At 44.2% G+C, this 13,730-nt stretch overlaps 1 protein-coding gene across 9 annotated transcripts in view; it reads right to left on the bottom strand.

Annotated features, from left to right (window-relative positions):
* The window catches only part of LOC120571198 (receptor-type tyrosine-protein phosphatase U-like), a 243,153-nt gene that overhangs the window by 91,959 nt on the left and 137,464 nt on the right, over nt 1-13,730 (bottom strand). For all 9 annotated transcript variants that reach the window (XM_039819974.1, XM_039819976.1, XM_039819981.1 and 6 more), the window contains exons 5-7: nt 13,306-13,421; nt 9,877-10,048; nt 6,901-7,194 (exon numbers count right to left, since the gene is read on the bottom strand). In XM_039819974.1, the coding sequence (XP_039675908.1) occupies nt 6,901-7,194; nt 9,877-10,048; nt 13,306-13,421 (582 nt within the window). The remainder of the gene's footprint in view (nt 1-6,900; nt 7,195-9,876; nt 10,049-13,305; nt 13,422-13,730) is intronic.

Genomic DNA, 13,730 nt, shown 5'->3' with positions numbered 1-13,730 from the left:
GTGTGGCCCTTAGTGACACCCCTGGTGTAAAGGAAGAAGCTCCCACAAATCGGCTATGAGATTGCAGGTAGAAAATGCAAATAGTTTTTTGGGGGGAGGGATTTTAGAGTCAAAAATTATTTTCGGGACTCGGCCGAGAGACACGACAGACTACACGTTGGTCCTCGACCAATAAATGCTTGCTTTCACTGGGAAGGAGACGCTAGGAACCGAAGCCCGGTTCGGACTTCTAATTGGGATGCCTCTTGAATGCTTCCTTGTGGAGCTGTTCTTGAAGCGTCCATTTGGCTTGAGACCCACATGCAGACCCAGAGCATGCTGGAGGGACTATACATCCCATCCAGCCTGGGACCATTTTGGAATCCCCCTAGAGGACGTGACTGGGAAGACAGATGTCTGGCTACTTTGGTGCCGCTGGACATTTACTGAAAAGAAAATGTATGGATGGGAAACTACGATCGATTTATTGCAAGTCAGAGGGGATGAGATGCCATTCTCTGTTGCAGCACAAGTTTGAGATTTATGCTGACAAGACAAGAGTATTTTTACCTAAAACTCCTACCCAGTACAGCTTAAAAGAGAAATACCGATAGGGAAAAGGAGACAGCTGACTTCACAAACAAGGTCACCGAGGATTGAATCAATGAAGAACTAAAACTGCCTGAAGAAATAGAATGCAACACAACATTTCACATTCCCATCTCTCCTTACATGAATGAGGTCCAGTAGGAGACCAGTGCACGGCCTCGGCAGAGAATCAATGTAAAGCCTAATTACTGCTGTCGTGTTGAAGCTGTGATTGCGGATGTCCGTTGTCCCTGTCATGCACATTTTTAAGCACACGGCGGGGGTTATGTCTGTCCTGTAGCCTGGCCTGGATCTTCAAGTGTACTGCTGAGAGATCAGATAAACCAAGAGGAGGGCAATGCCTTCAGCATGGCACAAACCGGCAGTGCAGAGTCGCAGACTGCTGGGGGCCAGGAGGAGAGGGCTACTAGCCACAGCCCTGCTGCTTCGCTAAACATAGATCAGAAGCTGCTGCGTGAAGGAACGAAGCAAGCAATGTCACGGAGGAGACATGAGTTCTGAGGGGACGGAGAGACGAGACGGGGGAAGGGAACGTCCTCAGAGTCCTCGCTGATCTCAAAGATGTTTGCTCTTTCCCAAAAGGGTGGAAGAAAGTAGGGCTGGGCAGTATGGAGAAAATCAAATTTTTGAATGATTTGTTTTCGACCAAATACCTCAATGTCGATATTGCGATGATTTTGTAGGCTTGACAATTGGTGCTTTAACAAAATATCTTCACGGTTAGATTTTAGATAAATAATCATCAGTAATGTGGATATAATGACTAAGTGGGTAAAGGCAAATAATAGAACAGCTAGAACAGTCCGGTAAGTTCAGAAAATTACATCACTTTACTGTAATGGAGCCTTTGAAACCAGGAAAAGTCTAAACATAAGCCATATTACGATATCCAAAATCTAAGATGATATATAGTCTCATATCACGATATCGATATAATATCGATACATTGCCCAGCTCTAGAAGGGAGTTGGCTGATTAGTGTCTTCACAACTGATACTGATACAAGCCAAAACCTTCCCATGGAATAGCATCAATCAATCATACAGGACAAATTTAACTTTGAAAAATTCTATCATCCCCGTCATGTGCATGAGAAGAACTGGCTTGATGTCACGCGTTTTTAACAATATTAGCTCTGTATAGCAGTCTGATCCTGTTTTAACCTGGTCTGCCACCAGGGGCCCGCCGACTGAAAGTTCACTGTCTGCTCACGATCCCATTACTCATCATTACAGCAGCACGGCAGAAGGCTCTGGCTGTCCTGGGCTCTCCACCCGCCGGTCCTCCAGCAGTCCTACCCCCAAACTGACATTCAGCTTGATTAGCCTAATCAGAGGGATTAGCCAGAGGCAGAGGGAGGGAAGGAGGGAAAGGGAGGCCGGACAAGAGATGAGCTGGGGGAAGAGAAAGAGATGAATGGGGGAAAGAGTCCCTATGGGTCTGCACATTTCATCTCATGCTCCTCATCTTTAACAGCTGCCTCAGTGGGCTGCCACTGAGGCCTGTCCCTCCTGCCAGGAGCTATGTTGGAATTATGATGGACTATCAGTGCACACCCTCTTACTTACCACTGAAACCACATGGGGTTTCCACTACTGGCATGCATATATTCAATGAGTTTCTGCAGGTATCAAATTCCTGAAATTTAACCTGTAAATCATGTTGATGTTCCGCAGTTTTATGACAGTTTAATCTAATACCTAACAAATTAACCTGAAATGGCTTTCAAAGAAGAGTAGAGATTAGCCTCGCAAAAAGAATACAATTACAACAACAAGCAGAACAGAATCTTTAAAGAGGCCCTATTGTGCGTATTTGTCTGTTATCTAGTAATTTTGTACTTAATAGATGTATAAAGTAAAAACTTTTTCTCAACTGCCTGAAGTGTCTTGCCCATAGACAGTATATAATGGATAATGGAGCAACAGTAGATGGCCATTGGCACATCCCCCAGTTTGGAGAAACAGACAGGAGTCCTGACACGGAAGCTAAGCAACGTACTGCTGTGGACCATAGATAGTATATAATGGACCAACAGATCCCGTTGCTCTGGACGGAGACCAGTGAAGGATATTAGAAGTCACTTTTCCGGTGAGCGCTGAGCGTTACTGAGCAGCCTCCAACTGAGAGAGACAACGTAGATGTGACGTGAGCAACCTGTCTGAAAGTTGGAAGTCTTCTGGTAGCTGTGCCAAGAGAAATCTCAATCATTCCCAATCTTGCTGATTCGAGAGCGTAGGTATATGTAAGGAGATAACATGGGCACAGGCTAATTCTTGCTAACTAAAATGCTAGTTAACATCAGTAATTAAACTTAAACAGCTAATGTAAGTTGAAACTGCCTGTGAGCTTCTCCTGTACTATAAGGTAATTCCTCTACTATGCGACAGTAAGTAGTAACTTTTGGTAGCATCAAAATGGCGCCACAGGAGGTTCGAGTTCTGAAGCGAAGCTTACCCCCTTGGTCTCGCCCACATTACGGTTTGAAATTCCTCAATTAGTGAGGTCACTGATTGAGAAAGCCAGCCCAGTTTTTCCATATGTGCTGCCTGTTTCAGGCAGAGGCGCTGCAGCAATGGGCAGTATGAGAAACATAATGTCTTTTGAACATCAGAGCATGTAAACCTATTCTAGTAGACCCCAAGAGTACAATATTTCACTGAAAAGAAGTATAATAGGGGCTCTTTAACCTGCAGGACAGAATATACTTTTGAAATGTAGGAGTCAACTGCATCTTGCAAACCCTCTAAACTGACACTCATCCCGCTTGCGTCTGTTCGATAAATACACCACTTGTGTTTGGGGCAGAATGCGTCAAATCTGTGCGTGACAAACCAGCACAGAAGACGCAGTAAATCTGTCACTCTGTGTTTTGTGTCTCTGTTGTCTCGACAGAAGCAGTCACTTAAATGGGGAGAAAACCACACACTTTTGGAGAGTGTGTCCTCGAAGCCGTTCATTACGTTGCACTTGAGAAGTTATGGACACTAAAGATATTGAGGCCTTGAGATGAATGGGCTGAAAGAAATACACACACTACCAATTTTCGTACAAACTAAAATTTAGGCCACCAAAACATACTTGAAACGCGCCGATATTACATCAAAACGTAATCAAGAGACAGGAAGCACGAATGCTAAAAAGGTGCATGACCGGTACATCTGCATTCATGCCAAGACGCTTATTTGTAGCCAGGGGCACCTCAGAAATCGATCCCTTTCTGAGCTCACCACTTTTGATTCAAACGAAAGTTTTCCTACATGTTAACCAATATGAGAGTGTTAGTGTTTGATTACCCAGTGTTACGAACCGTTCAGGAGACAGGGGCGCTCAAAGTTGACGCATATTGGACAACCACCCAACACACCGATATCTTGTTCAGCAGCCACAACGTGAAAACTTCAGGAGATGTAAAGAAGTGTCGACCCTATAGCAAATAGGTTTTCATTCATTATTATTTTCATTGTTAAAAAAAAATGAAGAAAAACAAAATCCCAGTTCAAGCGCTTTTTACAAATTAAGATTTAGGGACAAGAAATCTCCTCATTTGCCTATTTATTGATTTATTTTGGCCAAAAGTATTACAATTTTAGATGACCTTGTTTGTTAGCTTTTCCCATCCTCCGAAAACTATACTGTATTGTTTATTTTTGAAAAAGATATGCGTCTTTAAAAGAGGTGGTCGTCCAATAAGGGTTAACTTTGAGGGTCCGTCTCCAAAATAGTTGGCTCATTCTGGTTGTTTAAACCTAACAATCTCTCATATATGTTAACATATCGGAAAATAATTGTTCAAATCGAAAGGGGTGAGGTCAGAAAGTGATTGATTTCGGACTGAATGCCCCACCACACACAAAAAGCATGACCACTGGGGGGAAAAAAAGCACAAGTGCACATCATTGGTTTAGGTGGCCCCCCTCAACAATGGCCCATGGGATTGCAATCCTCTGCACCAGTAGGTATGAAATGTCACACTCAAAGACTGTCCAAAAAAGAGGAGTCAATGTGCTAAAAGAAATTGCTCTCTGTGACACACTCGGAAGAGACAAATTCATCCAGAGTTTTGTGTCAAAGGGCCTTGGCTATAAGCTGGGGGGGGTGGGGGTGTAAAGCTTCACATCTGAGCAATGGGAGTTGACAGGAGGTGGGCGAGACGAAGACACTGACGAGAGTGGATCAAAGTGTGTGGCAGGTGACGGGGGCGTCATGCCGTCTACTTGACAGTAGCGGCAGGGCGTCTTTTTCACCCGGATGAGCAGCGCTGCGGCTAAAACACAGATGAGAGGTGGCGAGAGGAGCCTGTCTGCTGCTTGCGTGACACCAGAACCTCGACACAACATCGGCTGTTGAGCAAAACTTTCTTTCACGGCGGAGTTCAGACCAGTCATTAACCCAAGGGTTTGGTGCTTCAAAACATCAATCTTCACACACTTCTGTTGTTTTTTTCACACAACTCCCACGACCCATGTCTTGCACGTAAATGACTGTAGATGAAAGCGTGCCTCGGTCGGGATGAATAAAAGGCATCGGGAACCTTCCATGCCGCAATGACAACAAAACACACCTGTTGTTCTCAGCGGCTGCAGGCAAACTACGAGTTCTTAAGTGACGCGTCAAACGGTTTGATGCGGCTCCCAGCTGCAGCTCACAACTCTGGCAAATCTCAGAGCATCAGAGCCAGCACACACTCTGAAAACAGTTGGGTTTTTTTTGGGATCCATGAACTGCAGGAGTAACCAGATGGTCTTCTGTTTGTTGTTTTGTACTGATATTTTGAGACCTCAGCTTGCAGCATACTGTACACTGGTGTTGTTGCCATAGCAATGCATCAAAAGCCACATGTCCAATTACACTTTCTATTTAGGGCTAAGAAACATCCTATTGCAATAGAATTAGTAGTACACAGCATGGTTCGGAGAGGTCACTCGCGGCATTCTGCGGTCTGTGAAATCTGTCTGTTAAACCATCCAAACGTTGCCATCCATAGAACCATGCTGCAAGCAAAACATGTATTCATGGTGCAAAATGCAGAAGGCTATTACTCATGGATTTTGTCACTACTATTGTTATTCTTTTTCTTATTCCAAGCCTGGATGGAAACGTGATACAGTTCACTAAAGGCTTTTGAGTGATGCATATGTTGCCACGGAGTCAGTGAGTTGCCTATAGGTTTGTGTATTTTGGCATATCTTCCCCCATTAAAACTCACACAGCCAAGCTATTAGCAGTTCCTGGTTGCACTGTAACCAATGCTTGATCTGACCAAATAGCTATACTATATAAGATTTATTTCATAATTCATGAATATTTACATTTACTAACATTAGATATTTACACAGCTAAAAGCCATATTTAGCTAGCTTGGATGCCAGCTGAACTTAGCCCCGCCCACAACATTTGAGGTCGGGAAGTTCGGTCTGGACATGAGCCGTTGTGGAGCAACTATGCTCGAACCAGAGCAGTTTGGACCAATCAAATTGTCAGGGCGGGCTTTATACAATGATGGACAGATGATCAACAGTAACGTAATCAACAACGTCACCACGTCCTAAACGGAGACCTTGTTGGTACATGCATTCACCTTTACTATTTCTCTCAAAAATGATGATCGTGTTGGTAAGTACTCCGTGTATCCTTAAAATTATTTTTACAACACCAGCAAAGATCGTTTACACTCATCTTCTTCTTCTACTTCTTCCAGCGTGCGTGCAGTTGAGTTCTGTTGACAACAATGCGTCGCTCAACATACGTCACATACTCCGTTGCTCTGATTGGTTGAAGGTCTATCCAATTGAGTGCAGGGGCATTTTGTCTCCTGGTTGGGTTGAAACACGCCCCATAATCACAGCCCAGTGGAGCAGCATCAGACTCATATTCTGACTAGAATCTGAGTATGACCACGTCAGGCTAAGATTTAGCATGACGAAAATGTGTTTGGTTATGGCGTTCGCGAACGTTAGTTGATGTTGGCTTATCTGTGTTGCCAGATCTGGTGAGAGTTTGGTCCAGGGACAGGAACGGGTCTCGAACAAAGTTAATTTTCTCCTGATTTGTCCGTCGGAAAAAAACGCCATTTTAGTGTCAGCGTGTTCATGAGATATGTGGCTTTCACAAACTGGTCCAATATTTACTTTGGTGACTATGTGCGAAAGAATCGGTCATAATCTGTATTTCCTGTTCAACTTCTTCCATTGGAATCAATGCACTCAGGACCCGCCGCTAGTTTCCTAAAAAAGGCGTGGCAGTGGCGAAACCCACGTGACCCAGATACAGGAAATGACTCGGTTCTAAAGCGTCTCTCATCTGACTCACCTGCACACTTTGTCCTGCTGGTCAGAGGGGGTCCCGGTGCTCCTGTACCCCCGTCCCCGGGCCGGGTGAGCAGGACACTGATGCGGTACTCTGTGTCTGGCTCCAGATGCCAAATCTTATAGGTAAGTGAGCCCACACCGTGAGTCTCCGTCCACGTGGACTGGCTTGCCCGGTACTGGATTTCCCGCCGAATGACGGGCCCGTCCCCCACGATGGAGTTGGTGTTGAGCTGGATGATCAGATAGGTGGGGCCTGCCCGCAGGAGCTGTGGGGGCGCAATTGGGGTTGGGGGCACTGCAACAAAAGAATGCCTTGTCATTATACTGAATATCTACATTCATAAGCCTTTTAGGATAAAGTTCTTCGTATTGTTTGTGAGTGACTTGGAAATAACAGGAAAACATGGATGAAAATCCGCCCTTGAAAACACTGATGAAAGACAATCAAACAACCATTTTCTTCAGAAAAGAGCAAAGTCATGCCAGCAAAGGAGAAGTCAAGGATTTCTGTCATTGATTTTTCTCTTTTTTTGTTTTACAGTTTCAATAACATTATTTCTGCTCTGTTAGAGCATTGAGCAATAAAAATCTTTTAATCACACCAGGACTATGAGAGTGAGAGAGACAGAGAGACTCTTGAATGCTGTAAATTCTTAATTTTCACTCTAATGATGCCGAATAAGAGCTTATTTGCATGAATAATTGCATAACTAATTCGGTCTTCTCTTCACATAAAAACCCTGGCCTTGATGGATAATATGACCCTTATCAACCCAGCGAACATCATATGAATTCCTAATTCCTAATGTGAGGAAATGTGGAGGGTTGACTGATACATTACACACAGTGATTCCACCTGCCTACGGGGTATTTACAATAAGAGACATTGGGAATGCGTGTTGGTTTACTTAAAGGTCGCATGGCTTGAAAATTTCACTTCATGAGGTTTTTTAACATTAATATGCGTTCCCCCAGCCTGCCTATGGTCCCCCAGTGGCTTGAAATGGTGATAGGTGTAAACCGAGCCCTGGGTATCCTGCTCTGCCTTTGAGAAAACGAAAGCTCAGATGGGCTGTTCTGGAATCTTCTCCTTATGAGGTCATAAGGAGCAAGGTTACCTCCCCTTTCTCTGCTTTGCCCGCCCAGAGAATTTGGCCACATGAGAGAGAGAGAGGGAGACATCATGGCTTTCAAACGAGCAAAGGGGCAGTTGGTCAAGGCCACACCCCCACCCTCCACCTCGCCCCCTCTCCTCCTCAATAGCTACAGACACAGAAATGGCACATCCTAAGGAAAGCTCATTGTGGGACTGGCTCTAGTGGCTGTAATTCTGCACCAAGGCTGAATTTCGGGAAAGAGACTTCAGATACAGTATTAGGGGACCACTAAGGTCTATATAAAAGAGACTTCAGATACAGCATTAGGCGACCACTAAGGTCTATATAAAAGAGACTTCAGATACAGCATTAGGGGACCACTAAGGTCTATATAAAAGAGACTTCAGATACAGTATTAGGGGACCACTAAGGCCTATATAAAAGAGACTTCAGATACAGTATTAGGGGACCACTAAGGTCTATATAAAAGAGACTTCAGATACAGTATTAGGGGACCACTAAGGCCTATATAAAAAGAGACTTCAGATACAGTATTAGGACCCAACAAGGCCATATATAAAAGAGACTTCAGATACAGTATTAAGGGACCACTAAGGTCTATATAAAAGAGACTTCAGATACAGTATTAGGGGACCACTAAGGCCTATATAAAAAGAGACTTCAGATACAGCATTAGGGGACCACTAAGGTCTATATAAAAGAGACTTCAGATACAGCATTAGGGGACCACTAAGGTCTATATAAAAGAGACTTCAGATACAGTATTAGGGGACCACTAAGGTCTATATAAAAGAGACTTCAGATACAGTATTAGGGGACCACTAAGGTCTATATAAAAGAGACTTCAGATACAGTATTAGGGTACCACTAAGGACTATATAAAAGCATCCAAAGAGCACCACGTCATGGGACCTTTAAAGGGGTAGTGTAGTGTTTTTGAAACATGTTTGTTAGCTTTTGAAGATGGACATCAATCTAATGTCTGTGTGTCACTGTACGTTTTAAGCTGGAGGCAGGGCATGGTTAGCCTAGCTTAGCATAATGACTGGAAGCAGAGGGAAAGCGCTACCAGAACGAGCTGGCTCTGTCCAAAGAAAATACACCTACCAACACCTCTAAAGTTAACTGACTGAAAAGTCGTGTCTTTTTTGTTTTACACCTGTACAGAAAGAGAAATACAAACATTACAACTTGCGGTTTTAGGGGGAGTTACATGACAGACCTATTCCTTGGCGAAAAACAGTTTTAAGGTGTTGGTAGGCATTTTTTTGCTTTTTCATTTTGGACCGATCGGTTTTCCCCTACCTCTAGTCTTAATGCTAAGCTAGGCTAACCACATCCTGACTGCGGCACTGTACTTAATGCACCGACGTCAGATTAGTATCGATCTTCTCATCTCACTCTTAACAATAAAAGAAACAAGCTATTTCACAAAATGTTGAACTATTCTATTAACTCTACCTAGACTGTATAGATAGATCGACAGATAGATAGATAGATAGATAGATAGATAGATCTTTTTAAATGTCATTGCATATATTTACACAACGAAACTTGGTTGGAGCAATCCAGTTAGCAGCATTAAAATACATCATAAAATATAAAATGCGTGGTAAACTCAGTGTTGGGTAGTACCGCATAACTGAGTAACGTAATGTGAATACTTTTGTCGGGAATGATTGTGAGGGATTACAATATGAAATTCAGGTAATTATATTGGAGTCACTAATTCCATTAACTCCTTGTTACTGTGGCATTTTGGAGCGTTGGGCGGTTGGATAGAGGAGGAGGAATACACCTGCTGCTAACTCCCGCCCAACGCGGCTTAAATTCGTCACGTGTCGCTACATCCAGCTCACCTCTGACGATGAGCTCTCCAAAGTTGGAGACGGCGGCGCCCCTGGGTGACAGGGTGATGCAGCGGTAGAGGTCCTGCTCCCCGCGCTGCGCCTCCACCTGGAAAGTCGCCATCAGCCGCTTATGACTCAACCGAGACAGCAAAGACGTGTCCAGCACCACGCTGTTTCTCCGCTGGCACACCACACAGAGAGAAAAAGCGAGCGATGAGCAACCCGACCACACACACACACACACACACGTTTACCTGAAGTCTATTCAAGCGAGTAAGAACGGGCGGCAGGCTAAGAAGCAGACAGGAAGACAAAGGAGGGTTGAAATTAGCTACGTGGGAGGGCGAGATAATAAATGTGTGAGAAATGTCAGCGCAATAGTGTTTTTACGCTCATGAGGATGGTGACACAGGCCTCCCCGGGTTGTTATTTCCAGCGCAGGGGCTCCAGCTGACAGCTCCTCATCTCTTGCCATGCTAATGTGTCAGCGCTTCAGGCACGCGGGCAATTGGCTCAACCAGTGGAACAGGAAATCTGAGGCCAACACTCGCAATAAGCCGTTTCAGGTGCGAGCTACAATATATGCAGCTCTCTCACAGAATAAGCAGATTATTATGTAAACTGTCGCCTGCTATCAGTTTTTACAACTAAGTGGGTTTGACATCCGCATGTTTGAATTGGTTTAGGAGGGTAGGGGCGGGGGAATATGAAATGTAGATGTACAGTGGCTGGCTACTGCTGCCTGAAGCTACAGATTATAACTCATTCTAACTTTGGTATCAACATTATCTGTCTCTTCTTTTATAAAAGCTCCAAGGAGTTTTTCATTTTTTTTTAATTTTATTTATGTATTCATCTGTTTGTGCTACTTTTTTTGTTTCCAAACAGTCTGAAGTCACTCTTCAGAGTACAGCATGCACATTTTAGATTTTTTTTCTTTTCTTCAATTAGGTCCACCTGCAGGCTTTTTAAAGCAAATAAAAAGCTCCCGCGAGCCAAGTCTGCCGCCCCTCCTGTCTGGCCGCGAGCCCCGCATCATATCGTGATTAAGGGTCGGTGCAACAACTAATTTAGGTTTGGACGGGTTGATGTTAGGGACGTAAATAGCATCTGAGACCGGCCGCCGGCAGTTTGGCCCGGAAGACAGCGCAGGAGATATGATGCTAATTGATGAAGAAACATTATGCTAACAGTTTGTTTGGACTACCTTAATAGGAAAGAATGAGTGGAGGAGAGCAGCTCGAGCCTGGGCCAGAGAGGACCTCCACAGCAACGCCGAGATCAAAGAGAAAGCAGCAATTAGCACAACTCAGTTTTGATGATCAAACGGGCCCCGGACAACAAATGGGGGGAACAGAAGGCAGTAATGGTTTTTGATAGATCTGTATTTTCTGCTGTTACCGGGTGTTTGTTTTTTTCTCTTAATGAGAAAAAGTAGGGAGGAGCTGAAGCGAGTACTGTCTTACAGAGGGAGTTCAGAGCAGCATACCGTCCAATTGCGAAAGACAAGCCGTGTATTGTTTGTTTGCATCTCCCTCCGCGTGCGCGCGTTTGTGCGCGCGGAGCTCCGTCAACAAAGACGCAAACTCTGAGACTGATAAAAATGTCTCTTCCACACGCCGATGATCTTCAAAGGCTTCAATTCAGAGACGAGAGAGAGGGAGGGAGGGAGGGAGGGGGCAGGGGGTGGTGGTGGGGGATTGAGGGGGGTGAAATAAGAAATCGGGCGGAAACACAAGGGATGGATCACCAAGTAGACTGCGATCTCATTTGCAAAGCGCCTTCTCCCCGCTGCCATCATTTCAAAAGCACTTAGATGTGTGCAGGCTTCAAGGCCAGAGGAAGAGTGGAGGCATTCAGGGATGGATTTTTGAAGACTAATATTAGCTCATATTCAAACCAGGAAAATTGAACCTATTTTCAGTCGGTGCATGAGGCATAAATGACTTTAGGGGCTTTAGTAAACTAAATGCCAACACAATCAAAAAAGCTACAAAAAGCAGAGGCGCAAACTTAATAATCTTCCAAAGCCTCCGATGACTCATTTCCCTGCAACAACGCAACCGTTAAAAGACAAACTCAGGGTCACAAACATGATTTAACATGATCAAATTACACTACTATTACTGGTATTATGCAGACAGTTAAGATAATGGCTTCCATTTCCTTTAACAACTAGTATACAGTTCATCATAAGGTGACTACAGCTCTTTGTCCCCAGCCAAATCAGTTTTTAGGGTTGAACTTCCTTGTGGAAGACGGATTTGAAAAAAAAAGAATAGCAAAATCGATGCGTGGGTCTAGTTTCCTAAACCCTCCACGCCTTGTAAATGCCTAAAGATATTGTAAGATATGTCACTCCAATAATTATTTCAGACGTGGCAAAACTCCCTCAGAGTGTCTAGACCGGTTTCAATGCAAATGTAGCACACATTTTAACCAAATTCGCCAGATTTTCGGCCCGGGTTGTCCCTCACCTTCCGCTCTCTTTTCATTCTAACCTCCGGTGGATTTGTGAGGACTAGGGTTAACTGCAGATCTCTGCAGGGTAAATCCAGACAGCTAGCTAGACTATCTGTCCAATCTGAGTTTTCTGTTGCACGACTAAAACAACTTTTGAATGTACACACGTTCCACCAAAACACGTTCCTTCCCGAGGCTTTTTAGCAGAGGCACCGTAATTTAGTCCAGTGCTTAGATGATTGTGATTGGTTTAAAGAAATGCCAATAAACCAGAGCACATTTTTCTCCCATCCCAGAATGCTGTGTGGACTAGCCACACCCTCCTCCAGAGCGCTGTGGAGGAGGGTCTGGCAATGCGAGACTAAGGACACACTTAAACTAATTCTGAGAAACCTGGTAACTAGCTAATTTCCTGAAACAGACTATCAAAGCAAGCACGCACGCACTCACCTCACTCACAGTGCCTGGCATTACAGGCATTAATTTTAGTCCAAAAGCAGTGCAGTGAAAAGTACTTACAAATGCAACTACTACAGGCACCTTTTTTGGCTTTGACCTGTATTAAAATATGTCACTCCTAAGTCAAAGAGGAGGGTCACTAGTAACTCAACGCTTTGCAGACTGTTTGGCTGCTGGAACATGCTGTCTGTGAACACGAGTATTCTCTTAAGATTCTGTGACAGGATGAAAAGCTCACGTAAACAGCAGCCTGAATAAGACTTTAATGGGAGTGTCGCCAGCAGCGGTGCATGCAAATTTAACCACTGTAAGCTGTTCTGGATAAGACTGTCAACTAAATGCCAAACATGTAAAACGTTTATTCTTAGTGCTGCTGCTGCTTCTTCTTCTTCTTCTTCCTACAATCTCCAATCCCACTCTATTATCCTGGTGCTGAGATGTTGGCTTGACTAGCACAGATACAAAAAATAAAAACACACACACACACACACACACACACACATCTCTTTTTCTCACCTCCAGGAGGAAGGGCTCAGTCTCCGAAACTTTGCCCGTGGCGACGCACTGGAATGAGGCATTCTGCCCGGCATTCACCTCTACGTCACCAAGCCGAGAGAAATGAGGCACCTTGTCTGTGGAAAGAGGACACAGACACACACACACACACACACACACACACACACACACACACACACACACACACACACACACACACACACACACACACACACGGTGATCACAGTGGCACATCTGGAGCCTAGCATCACTGTCTCAATATATTTAACACACAGAAACATGAATGCATACATATAGCATGTGTATAATGAACATGTGAACATAAGAGTATATATCCATACCCTGCAAAAATATTATTCTAAATTTGTCTTTAAACATTTGAATCAAGTTGAATCATCTCTACCACCGTTAGAAGCTTGTATTGA

This window comes from Perca fluviatilis, chromosome 13 (assembly GCF_010015445.1).
Source record: "Perca fluviatilis chromosome 13, GENO_Pfluv_1.0, whole genome shotgun sequence".
Classification (NCBI taxonomy): domain Eukaryota; kingdom Metazoa; phylum Chordata; class Actinopteri; order Perciformes; family Percidae; genus Perca; species Perca fluviatilis.
The sequence above is the reverse complement of the archived record's forward strand: the minus strand, read 5'-3'. Positions and strand labels throughout refer to the sequence as shown.